General features: G+C 46.9%; 2 protein-coding genes across 2 annotated transcripts in view; one reads left to right on the top strand and one right to left on the bottom strand.

Moving 5' to 3' along the window:
* The window catches only part of CEMIP (cell migration inducing hyaluronidase 1), a 57,175-nt gene extending 54,661 nt beyond the window's left edge, over positions 1-2,514 (top strand). The window contains exons 25-27 of the mRNA XM_056866127.1: positions 104-261; positions 866-966; positions 2,387-2,514. Coding sequence (XP_056722105.1) covers positions 104-261; positions 866-966; positions 2,387-2,514 — 387 coding nt within the window. The remainder of the gene's footprint in view (positions 1-103; positions 262-865; positions 967-2,386) is intronic.
* A 5,046-nt stretch (positions 2,515-7,560) lies between these two features.
* Positions 7,561-12,369, bottom strand: MESD (mesoderm development LRP chaperone). Its single transcript, XM_056865941.1, has 3 exons — positions 12,199-12,369; positions 9,211-9,443; positions 7,561-7,825 (listed from the first exon to the last, which is right to left on the bottom strand). The coding sequence occupies exons 1-3, from the start codon at positions 12,367-12,369 to the stop codon at positions 7,561-7,563; spliced, it is 669 nt and encodes a 222-aa protein (XP_056721919.1).
* Between the last annotated feature and the right edge of the window lie 150 nt (positions 12,370-12,519).

The raw sequence follows: 12,519 nt of genomic DNA, 5'->3' as shown, positions 1-12,519 counted from the left end.
TGCTCGGCATCCTGTTTTGTCTCACTCCATTGTTGTTTTTCGGTGCGTTCTGATAGATGGGAAGCAGAAAACGATGATCGGGAATTGCCTTTTGCTCCTGTAGGTTGATGGCAAGAAGTTCTCTCTCTCTGAAGAAGGTATCCAGGTAGTTGTGGTAGACGGGCACCATGGGAAAGTGATCGACCAAATGAGCTTCAGAAACTCCATCCTCCAAGGAATTCCAGGACAGATAGATAATTATGTCAGCAACATCAGGAACAAGTAAGTTTCCTTTTTTTCTTGAATCTTGGTTCCTATTCATAAGTTGTAGTTCAAAATCCCATTCATCCTAATGGGCTCCAGAATGGATGAACACATGAAGCTGCCTTACACTGAAACAGACCCCTGGTCTATCAAAATCAGCATTGTCTACTCAAACTGGTAGTGGCTCTCCGGGGTCTAGGGAGAGGTCTTTCACATCACCTACTTGCCTGGTCCCTTTAACTGGAGATGCCGGGGATTGAACCTGGGACCTTCTGCATGCCAAGCAGAGACTCTACCACTGAGCCACAGCCCCTCCCCTAAGATTTGCAGCGCATAAGCTTTTGAGAGCTTATGAAGCTGCCTTATACTGAATCAGACCCTCAGTCCATCAAAGTCAGTATTGTCTACTCAGACCGGCAGCGGCTCTCCAGGGTCTCGGGCTGAGGTCTTTCACATCACCTCCTTGCCTGGTCCCTTTAACTGGAGATGCCGGGGATTGAACCTGGGACCTTCTGCATGCCAAGCAGATGCTCTACCACTGAGCCATGGCCCCTCCATGCAGGGCAACCTTTGAATGGGAATGAGAATTAAGTAGTTCCTGAATATTTTCCCTGTCCTGTAGCTCTATTGTGGTGATGATGTCTAAAGGAAGGTTCATTTCAAGAGGCCCTTGGACAAAAGTCCTGGAGAAGCTCGGAGCGCAGAGAGGCTTTAAGTTGAAAGGTAAATTATTATTTTTAAACATAACTATGCACAGTGCGTCTATAATATTGTAGGCATGCATTGCAAGCATGTACACAGTATATGCCCTAGCCTGATCTCGTCAGATCTCAGAAGCTAAGCAGGGTCAGCCCTGGTTAGTATTTGGATGGGTGCCCACCAAGGAATACCAGGGTTTCTGTGCAGAGGAAGGCACTGGCAAACCACCTCTGTTAGTCTCTTGCCATGAAAACCCCAAAAGGGGTCGCCATATGTCGGCTGTGACTTGAAGGCACTTTGCTCACACACAGTATACATATACATCGACATATTCATACAGTTGGAAGGGGCCATACAGGCCATCTAGTCCAACCCCCTGCTCAATGCAGGATCAGCCTAGAGCATCCCTGACATGTGCTTGTCCAGCCTCTGCTTAAAGACTGCCTGCGAGGGTGAGCTCACTACCTCCCTAGGTAGCTGATTCCACTGTTGAACAACTCTTACTGTAAACAGTTTTTTCCTAATATCCAGCCAGTAGCCGCAACTTAAACCCATTATTATATAATGGGTGTGTCTATTCCTTGGCTCCATCAGTAACCAAAAAGGAGACTGCAACCAAGAAAGCAGGAGTTTGAGACTGGGAAGGGCAGCCATGAAGGAGCTAGGAAAGCTTCTTAAGTGTAAGGAAGTAACACTGGCGACCAAGATCAAGTTAATTCATGCCGTCGTATTACTTATTACTATGTATGGGTGTGAAGATTGGCTAATGAAGAGAGCTGACAGGAAGAAAGTTTGAAATTTGGTGTTGGAGGAGAGTTTTACAGATACCGTGGACTGCCAAAAAAAAAGACAAATCAGTGGGTTCTAGATCACATCCAGCCTGAACTTTCCCTAGAAGCTAAAATGACTACACTGAGGCTGTCGTACTTTGGTCACATTAGGAGAAGACAAGATACTCACTGGAAAATACAGTAATGGTAGGAAAAGTGGAAGGCAGCAGGAGAAGAGGAAGACCCAACATGAGATGGATTAACCCCAGCCCTCAGTTTGCAAGACCTGAGCAAGGCTGTTAAGGATAGGACATTTTGGAGGACTTTGATTCATAGGGTCGCCGTAAGTCAGAAGCAACTTGACAACACTTAACATGCAATCTATGCGTCTAGCTAGTGTCTCTTTAGTAAATAGACCACCATGTGCGTGTCTTTATATAGTGTCTCTCTATCGTATGTTTGGATAGTGTGTCTATACATGGGTGTCTTTATATTCATTTTATATACCCAGAGAGATTATAAGTAAGAACATAAGAAAGGCCATGCTGGATCAGACCAAGGTCCCTGTTGTGCTCTGCATCCCTTGTGCGGTCCTGACCTGGTCCTCTTTGCACAGAGGCACACCCTTGGAGACCCCGAGCTGCTTTTACTCACGCTCCCTCGTTTTTTTGTAGATAAAATGGCATTTGTCGGATACAAGGGCAGCTTCCGGCCCTTCTGGGTCAGGCTGAGCACCGACGACGAGGCTGTGAAGATCTTCCAAGCCTTACCAGTCCCTGTGGTGAAGAAGATGAAGTTGTGAAGGCCGTGGGCGGTCGTTCTTAGCACATCCTTAACAGCAAAGGGGACTGCGTTAGTCTTGTGGCAAACCTGAGATGTAGTATTTTTGTTGTTGTTGCTGTACGTTAACAGGAAAAAAAAAAGATCTTATTGTGAAAGAGTCCAAGTGGCCACATCAGACAACCAACATTCCTTGGGCAGGCAGAGTCCGGTTCTGGTGACTCGCTTAGTGGCCAAAAGACGGTTGCTCTTTCCCACAAGCACACTTCGGGGTCAGAAATGTATAAAACTCCCCAGTGCCACATTATTTCTCAGGTAGTGAATTTGAGTTCTCTAATGGATACACGGCAAAGGGCCAACTTCTCCACGGGCCCACATTCCATTTCGAACGTTTGGACAGCTAACGGGGGAAGGAAGGTGAAATTATCAGCTGATACTCTGCAGAAATTTGAACGTGCAAAGCTATAAAGTTGGTCTTGGACAGCTCGGAAAGGAATTGTAACGCTAGACCCGAGTCGGTGTCTGTTCCCCAAACATCCTCGGGGTTAGTCTTGCGTGTGGGCCGGACTGCTTGAAGGACATCGCGGAGGCAGAAAGGCGAGGAACAAGGAGATCCCACCCAAATCCTATTTCTGCTCACATAGAAATAATCAGTTGAGCTACAGTACGAGAGAGGTTGCTTTTGAAGCTCTAGCCAGGAAAGGAAATAAGCAGAGCCATCTTTATAAGCCAGTGGTAGCTGATATTTGTCGCTGTGTCTGCGAGCCAGGCAACACAGAGCAAAAGCAGTGAAAATACTAACTGCTCCTCCAAAAAGCATTTTTCCGAGCGTCAAAGAGGAGCCTTTCTTGAAAAAAAACAGACAGGGTATACGTCACTGGAAAAAAAGAAGCCATGAAGGGAGGCCAGTCCCACCACACCTGGTGTGGACAATGTCTAACTCAATCAGAAAGCAGCCTCCATCAGAGGCTATCCACCCAGAGTCGGTAAAGATACTATTTGGATGTAACCAATGTGTGCGCACCCCTCTGCAATTGCTGGAGTGACAGACTTGAGGGTGAACGTTCTCTGCTAATCACTGACCATTCACTATCTGTGAATCGTCCTTTTCTACCCTATGCCCCGTGGTGCAGAATGGTAAGCTGCAGTAATGCAGTCCAAAGCTGTGCTCACGACCTGAGTTCGATCCCGACCGAAGTTGGTTTCAGGTAGCCGGCTCAAGGTCGACTCAGCCTTCCATCCTTCCGAGGTCGGTTAAATGAGTACCCAGCTTGCTGGGGGTAAAGGGAAGATGACTGGGGAAGGCACTGGCAAACCACCCCGTAAACAAAGTGTGCCTAGAAAACGTGGGGATGTGACGTCACCCCATGGGTCTGAAATGACCTGGTGCTTGCACAGGGGACCTTTACCTTTAGTATATAGCGAGCTGTTTCCCTTTGTCCCTATGTGACCTTGTTTTCGTGCCTACGTCAGTCCAAATATTTTTACCCGAAATAGCTGGTCCTTTTTCGGAACTAGATGTATAGTGTTTTTTTGTATATATTCCTAAAGTTCCCAGTGGTGGAAATAAAAAAGATCTATTTTCTATTTATTTATTGCCGAGGCACTAAGAGAATTTAAGCCAAACAAGGCTGTTCCTGGGTTGAAGGGACTCAGAAACGCATTTCTTCAGATAATCCGCTTTGCACTTGAAAATTCTTAACTGCAGAATGTAGTATTCTACTGGCAGCCTGTTTTACGATGACAAAAAACTCTTGGAATGTTACTTCAAAATGTTTTTGCTTACCAGCTTACTATTTAGTTGTTTTGGAAAAAACCACATTTATTGGAATAAAATTTCAATGCAACTTTACAACATGGTCTATTTGTGATTTTTTTCCCTTTTGGGACTATGTGAGCGTGTACACATGAAGCTGCCTTGTACTGAATCAGACCCTTGGTCCATCCAAGTAAGTATTGTCTACTTGGACCAGCAGCGGCTCTCCAGGTCTTTCACCTCACCTACTAGACTAGTCCCTGTAACTGGAGATGCCGGGGATTGAACCTGGGACCTTCTGCATGCCAAGCAGAGACTCTACCACTGAGCCATGGTCTATCCCCATAAAGCTGCCTTCTACTGAATCAGACCCTTGGTCCATCAAAGTTAGTATTGTCTACTCAGTCCGGCAGCGGCTCTCCAGGGTCTCAGGCTGAGGTCTTTCACATCCCCTACTTGCCTAGTCCCTGTAACTGGAGATGCTGGGGATTGAACCTGGGACCTTCTGCTTGCTGAGCAGATGCTCTACCACTGAGCCACAGCCCCTCTCCACTGAAAGAGACCAAGCTAGCAAGGGAAAGCCACTCACCATAGCAGACTTCCAAGAATACAGCTGGTTCAGATGCGTAGCGTGAGTCTTACTACTGAAGTGGCTAGGGTGAAAGTGTGCTAGCCCTTCTGCAGCCACAGGTGAAGCACCGTCACGGCTGGGAATGGAGTAACACTCCAGTCATAAATTACAGTGAACAAGCTAGTCTCAACCTAGCCTGTGACTGTGGCCCAAATAAGTTGGCAATATTGCTGGGAGAGCCAGCGTGGCGTAGTGGTTAAGAGCGGCAGACTCTAATCTGGAGAACCAGGTTCGCTTCCCCACTCCTCCTCATGAAGCCTGCTGGGTGACCTTGGGCCAGTCACAGTTCTCTCAGCCCACGTGGAGGCAGGCAATGCAAAACCACCTCCAAACATCACTTGCCTTGAAAACCCTATGGGGTCATCATTAAGTCAGATGTGACTTGACGTCATTTTGCAGTTGGGGGCGGTGGAAAATGTCAACATTGTATTCTCAAGGAGTGTTAAACCTCTTAAAAAATCCATTTGCCTTCGCATGCCAAAGCAGGTTTAAAAAGCCCATGTGAAAGGGATCAGGCTTTGTATGGAGGAAATAGCATTTATATAACTGTATTTGTGTAAAAATAACAAACCTTTAAGGGCTGTCATAAGCGAGCCCCGAGGTACTGAGTGCTAAGCTGCAGTACTACAGTCCAAGCTCTGCTCACGACCTGAGTTTGATCCCGACGGAAGTTGGTTTCAGGTAGCCGGCTCAAGGTTGACTCAGCCTTCCATCCTCCCGAGGTTGATAAAACGAGGACCCAGCTTGCTGGGGGTAAAGGGAAGATGACTGGGGAAGGCACTGGCAAACCACCCCGTAAACATAGTCTGCCTAGTAACTGTCGTGATGCGACGTCACCCCATGGGTCATTAATGACCTGGTGATTGCATTACAAAAAGGTACAGGTCCCCTGTGCAAGCACCGGGTCATTCCTGACCCACGGGGTGACGTCACATCCCGACATTTACTAGACAGACTTTGTTTACGGGGTGGTTTGCCAGTGCCTTCCCCAGTCATCTTCCCTTTACCCCCAGCAAGCTGGGTACTCATTTGACCGACCTCAGAAGGATGGAAGGCTGAGTCAACTTTGAGCCAGCTACCTGAAACCGACTTTCGTCGGGATCGAACTCAGGTCGTGAGCAGAGCTTGTACTGCAGCTTACCACTCTTTGCCACGGGGCTCCTCATTGCATAGGGTTACCTTTACCTTTTTTAAAGAGCCATCATAATTAAAAATAAGCCACACTTCCTCTACAAAGGACAGACTCACTCTGCATTGATCAGAAAGTAAAAGAAAAGGCCACTGATGTTTGTGTTTGACGTGTACAGGATGCCACCAAGTGGCCAATATGAGCTGAAACCAGAAACCGTACCAAGACAGAGGAGGAAGGCTGTTTGACTTCACAGATCAAATTGAATAAATTTAGAAGGGCTTTCACGTTAGCCAGGTGTGGAGCTTTGCCATCGGCTGTCGTAGAAGGCAGATATAGGAAAATCCCCTTCTCCAAAAGAACTTGCCCGTGTAATGGTGAAGAAATTGAGACCCGTGAGCATGTCTTACTGTATTTTCCTCTCCATCACGAGATAAGAGGTCAAGACTATCCAGGAAATTTTAAAAAACAGTATGGGTCTATCTGATGAAATTCGTACTCAACTACTTAATCTCAACCCATTAATCTCGAGATGTGTGGCTGAACTTTGTGCCACTATATATAAGGCACGGAAAGATGTAAGTTATAAATAGCAAATGCTATTAGATAAACTTTTTAGAAGTTAGAATATGGTCCATTTCAGAAATGGGATTTTATTGGGATTGTGTCTATAATTTTTATCTATGGATTTGTTGAGCAATTAATATTGTTTTATGGTGATCGTATGTTATTTTGATTTGGTCAAATGACTGTAAATTAAAGATTGAGTGATTGTTCACAGATCAAACACCAACCAGTTTGTTCTGCAAAAAAGTGTACAAATTTATTGACATTCTGGAACAAGCATTCAAAGTGAAAACCAGATTTCGGCACATTTAAAAAACACAGAAGAACGGCAGATTTTGGCACCACCGGATCATCCAAAAGCAATATTGCGACTGCCACTTTTTAACCCAAGGCTGTGAGTTTCTTGGTTAACATTCAGGAAAAAAGCAAAACGTGCTCTCATACGAACAACCTCCTTCATAACTTGCAGCAATTCTGAAACACCTCTACGCCTGCTGGAGATTAATTTTCCAGCTCCGTTACAGTGGAGAAACCGTAACCCCAACGGGGGGGGGGGATTTCCATTTTAGCGGGGCAATATTTAACTGTTAACATTTCAAAGAGAAAGATTATATAAATCTTCCCTTTTGGGCCTCCCAAACCAAGCTTCTTACAATCCAGTCCCAACCACATCGACAGGCATGTTTATTTAAATTAAATGAAAATCCTGGAAGTATAGAAGCGCTTAGGGGAAAAAAATCTTGGTCATTTCTGCCTGTTCATTCACTATAAACCATTCACGTTGGCGACTCATAAAAAAGAGTCGGCAGCAAAACTCTAAAACGAGAATGTTCTTCGCCTCCCTCTCATCCTTTGAGTAAAGTTCGTAATGCTAAGTTAAACGCTCAAGTGTCTCTTTTAAACTTCAAAGCCAAACAGAAGTCAACACCAGCAAACTGTGGACATGAAACCTCGTGAATAAGTAAACTGACCCCTTCCTCCTCAATCATAGGTCTTCTTTCTGTCGGCTCGGGCGGTTGTCGTCTATCCGGGATGCAGATTTCTTCTCTGCCTCTTTTTTCTGTTTGGATTTTGAAGGCTTCACCATATTTGCCGTTTTTGCCTTTCCCGTGGATCCTTTGCCAGGATAGACCTGACCCTCCAAAGTTACGTCCGCACACCTATCTTGATCCACCAGGAAGTCTTTGATCTCCCATGCGAAGCTTCCGTCCCGCAGCATGAAGATGGCACGGTTTGAGCCGACGATAAACCTAGGTTTTAAAGAAGTCTTTCAATTAGTGCCAGGCCTTTAAAGCACTAACCCTTTACAGCAGGGGTGGGGAACCTTTTTTCTGCCAAGGGCCATCTGGATATTTATAACATCATTCGCGGGCCATACAAAATTATCAACTTAAAAATTAGCCTGCTATATCTGGTCAAACATTTAGCCAAGAGGCATGACTGGAACATAAGAAAGGCCCTGCTGGATCAGACCAAGGCCCACCAAGCCCAGCAGTCTGTTCACAGCTCTGAGCGTCTGCCACGTAGAGCGACTCGCTTTTGAGCTCTGCTGTCCCCAGCTGGGCCCAAGAGATTCAGGCAAGGCAGCATCCTTCTGAGCTAGAGTTCTGCCAGGACCCAGGAAGGGCCGGACCAAATGATTTCGCAGGCCTTATACGGCCCCCAGGCCTGACGTTCCTCACCCGCTTTAGAGGACATGGCGGTGCAGAGGCCAAAAACGGGATCGATAGCCCGGATTATTAAGTGCTGCAACCTGCATTTTAAAAGGTGATTGATGCCCGTCTCAGAACTCACCACTGCGTGAAGTACAATTTCTGCACTATAGGCTTCATTACCTACTCTGGAGAATATGACTGTAATGTACTGCCTGGTGAAAATGCCCTCTGTTCTATACCAAACTTCTTAAATGAACAGAAAAATCAGAAGACACAGATGTTGCTCCCTCCCTGGATTCCAACGATAATAAAAATTTATGACTTTTCAATGCTACAAAGGGAATAACACAACAGCCCGTTGGCACTGGCACTAAAATACAATTGTATTGCTATGACATTCTAACAGTAGCTGTCACAGTTTCTGTAAATTCCCACCTTTCATTTAAAAAAGTAAGTCTCTGACCCCTTTTTGTGATCCACCTTTCCCTTTAGTTCTCTGCAAGGAAAGAGGCTAGAACTTAAAAAAAACGAAATCTGAGAATTCAGAGAATATGTTATACCGACCGCTACTGTGGTATAATGATATTATAGGACCAATTACCCTCCTCCCATGGGTGGGGGGAATGGGCGCTTTGGGGGCAGGAAAAATGGCTGCCACATGGGCAGGAAAATCAGAATCTTCCCACCCACACACCCAGCCATCCAAGCTTCAGTGCGATCTTTCCCTAAGCTTTGGAGCAATGCAGGTTGAAGAATGACTGGAGAAAAGCTTGGTAAACCCATGGAAGGCACCCCGATGCAGAGGGAAAATCTACTTCCTAATAGCACTGAACCCAGGGCAGATAATCAATGCACAAATGTCCACAGCTAATAAGCCCACTTCCAGACAAAGGAAGTCATTTTTAACAGTGAATTTTTGTATTAAATGAAAGTTTAATCTTGCCACGGTGACTCTGCAACTCCAGACCAAAATCCCTTACCTTTGCACATCGTAGTTCGCGTTGAAAAGGCTGCCCTGCCACAAATTCGTGATCTCCTCCGTTTCTTTTTCGGTGGGGTCTCCTGACACAGTAACAAACATCATCAAGGTCTTCCCTTTCTTGGTCATCTTCAAGATGGTCTCTGGCTTGTTCGGATCGATCTTTGAGAAGTCAACGGGCGCAGAGGGACGCCTGTGCTCGGGAAGGTCGTTTTCTTCGATATCATCATCACTCTGGTTTAAAAACAAACAGAAAAATTCTGAAGTCGGTCACCCGCTGGAAGCAAATCCCTGAAACATCCCGCAAGGGTGCTTAGTTATAGTAAGCATAAGAAAGTTTTTATACTCCACTTTTCTCTACCTTTAAGGAGTCTCAAAGTGGCTTACCTTACCCTCCCCTCCCCACAACAGACACCTTGTGGGGTAGGTGGGGCTGACAGAGTTCTGAGAGACCAGTGACTAGCCCAAGGTCACCCAGCTGGCCTCATGTGTCGGAGTGGGGAAACTAACTCAGTTCTCTAGATTAGAGACTGCCGCTCATGTGCAGGACCGGGGAATCAAACCAGGTTCTCCAGATTAGAGCCTGCCGCTCCTAACCACTATACCACGCTGTTATATATTTTCTATAGTGCGCCAACAGCTGGCAAAATGGCTGAGTGAAATAAAGAAGCACAAAATTCTTCTATGCAGGAAAATTTATTCCCTCTCTAAAATGAATTTTCAAAAATATTTCATAAGGGGTTACGTATTTTAATAATACCTATTATTATGTGAGTGTGATATTATTACTGATTATTATTATACCAGCAGTGGGGGCTGGAAACAAGCCCACACATAAAGCCCCGAAAAAAAGGGAAGGCTCCGTGCTGTTTAGTAGGTAAAGCAAACCAGAAACAGCATGCAAGAACAATATGATATAAATACAAATATATTAAAGTGACAAGTGAAAAGGTGAAATAAGCAAAAATACAAACAGAACAAAATGCAGAAATATATACAACCAAAAATTCCCAGCCTAGACAATTCAAACAATGGTCAGAAACTGATATAATATAACAAGTTCAAAGGTAAGTATTCAGATCACAGATCTTGAAAAATGCTTGTTCTATATAATCTTGTATTTCTCTTTTGCAGGAAGCTATGGATTAACACTTGATGTTTGTTCCCAAGCCTTTTGTCTACTTCTTACTGTTTGTATTTTTGCTTATTTCACCTTTTCACTTGTCACTTTAGTATATTTGCGTGCGGTTTCTGGTTTGCTTTACACACATAAGCCCCAGCACCCGTCTCTTAGGAAAATGTGCCTTTTTCTAAAAACGTTCTTGAAAAGTTTAAACTACAGAGTTCTACAAAAACTATTATGTCTCATTAAGAACTATAATAATTTGTTGATTTGAGCATGCTGGAAATGTACGGGTACTATTTGTTGTTAATTAGGGATTAGTATGACAATTCTGGGGTGGACAGGGACCTCAGTGGGGTACATTGCCACAGAGTTAGGGTTGCCGCCCCCCCTGGCCACAGGCAGGGGATAGGGGGTAGAGTTGCCAGCTCCAGGTCGGGAAACTCCTGGAGATTTGTGGGGAGGGCACTTCAGTGGGGTGCAGTGCCCCAGAGTTGGGGTTGCCAGGTCCCTCTTCGCCACCGGCAGGAGGTTTTTTGGGGACAGAGCCTGAGCAGGGTTGGGGTTTCGGGAGGGACTTCAATGCCATAGAGTCCAACTGCCAAAGCGGCCCTTTTCTCCAGGCGATCTGATCCCTATCGGCTGGAGATCGGTTGTAACAGCAGGAGATCTCAGGCTAGTACCTGAAGGTTGTGCAAGTCAACCAGATCAGTGCTTGGGCTCAGCAACTATCCCTATCCACTATAAAACCAACAGAGAAGTAGCTGACACATGAAGCACCCTTATACTGAATCAGACCCTCGGTCCATCAAAGTCGGTATTGTCTACTCAGACCGGCAGTGACTTTCCAGGGTCTCAGGCAGAGGTCTTTCCCATTACCTACCTGCCTAGTCCCTTGAACTGGAGATGCCAGGGATTGAACCTGGGACCTTCTGCATGCCAAGCAGATGCTCTACCACTGAGCTGCAGCCCCTTCCCAGTTGATTTACCCTTAGGGTATGGAAGGGTCTCAGGGAGGGGTCTTTCACACCACCTTCTTGCCTAGTCCCTTTAACTGGAGATGCTGGGGATTGAACCTGGGACCTTCTGAATGCCAAGCAGATGTTCTACCACTGAGCCACAGCCCCTTCCTAGTTGATTTACCCTTAGGGTATGGAAGGGTCTCCAGGGTCTCAGGCAGAGGTCTTTCACACCACCTTCTTGCCTAGTCCCTTTAACTGGAGATGCCAGGGATTGAACCTGGGACCTTCTGCATGCCAAGCAGATGTTCTACCACTGAGCCACAGCTCCTTCCCAGTTGATTTACCCTTAGGGTATGGAAGGGTCTCAGGCAGGGGTCTTTCACACCACCTTGCCTAGTCCCTTTAACTGGAGATGCCAGGGATTGAACCTGGGACCTTCTGCACGCCAAGCAGATGCTCTACCACCGAGCTACGGCCTTTCCCCGTATCACATCTACTTCTCTGTTGGTTTTATAGTGTATAGGGATAACTGCTGAGCCTTGAGCGCTGACCTGGTTGACTTGCACAGCCATTGGTTTCAGCGTAGGGTTTGTTTTGTTGCTTTCCAGTACCTGGAGGTTGGCAACACCCCCCCCCCCCGTGTAGGAGAGGGTGTCCTGTTGCCAGACACAGGTTGGGAAACCCCTGGAGATCTGGGCACGGAAGTGCCCTAGACCCCCCCCCTCCAAGCACCCCCCTCCTCCAAGGGAAGGGACCCCTGCAGCCTGGAGCCGAGCTGCAATTCCGGGGGGGGGTTTTTTTGCAACTTGCAACCTTGCAACTTGCACGCACCCCCCCTTGGAGACTGGCGCGCCTATCCCGGGGGGCTGCAAGCACGCCCCCTGGTGGCTGAGCCCCGCACTACCTCCCACTGCTCCAGCAGCCGCGCCATGTCGGCGTCGTTGTAATCCCGGATGTCTTTGGGCTTCTTGGGCTTGGGGACGGCGTGGTCCATCGGCTTGTCGGCCCCCAGGGCCGCCCCCAGGCTGCAAAGGAGCCCCAAGCAGAGGAACCGGCGCTGGCACGACGCCTCCATCTTGCCCGGGGCGCGAGGAAGAGAGAGGGACGGCGGAGGGCTTTTCTTTTCTCTGCGCATGCGCCGGATGAGGGCGTTTCATTCCCCCTTGCTCTGCGCGTGCGCCGGACGAGGGCGTTTCATTCCCCCTTGCTCTGCGCGTGCGCCGGA

This window comes from Euleptes europaea, chromosome 20 (assembly GCF_029931775.1).
Source record: "Euleptes europaea isolate rEulEur1 chromosome 20, rEulEur1.hap1, whole genome shotgun sequence".
Lineage (NCBI taxonomy): Eukaryota > Metazoa > Chordata > Lepidosauria > Squamata > Sphaerodactylidae > Euleptes > Euleptes europaea.
Note: the sequence above shows the minus strand (reverse complement) of the source record. Positions and strands in the feature narration are given on the sequence as shown.

Bases quoted from the DNA above. Each gene is read 5' to 3' on its own strand.
- MESD (XM_056865941.1), bottom strand. From the start codon at position 12,369: ATGGAGGCGTCGTGCCAGCGCCGGTTCCTCTGCTTGGGGCTCCTTTGC. The intron at 9,444-12,198 runs GTAGTGCGGGGC...TTTTTAAACCAG, and splicing joins GGCTGCTGGAGCAGTGGGAG to AGTGATGATGATATCGAAGA. The intron at 7,826-9,210 runs GTAAGGGATTTT...TTTAAAACCTAG, and splicing joins GCGAACTACGATGTGCAAAG to GTTTATCGTCGGCTCAAACC.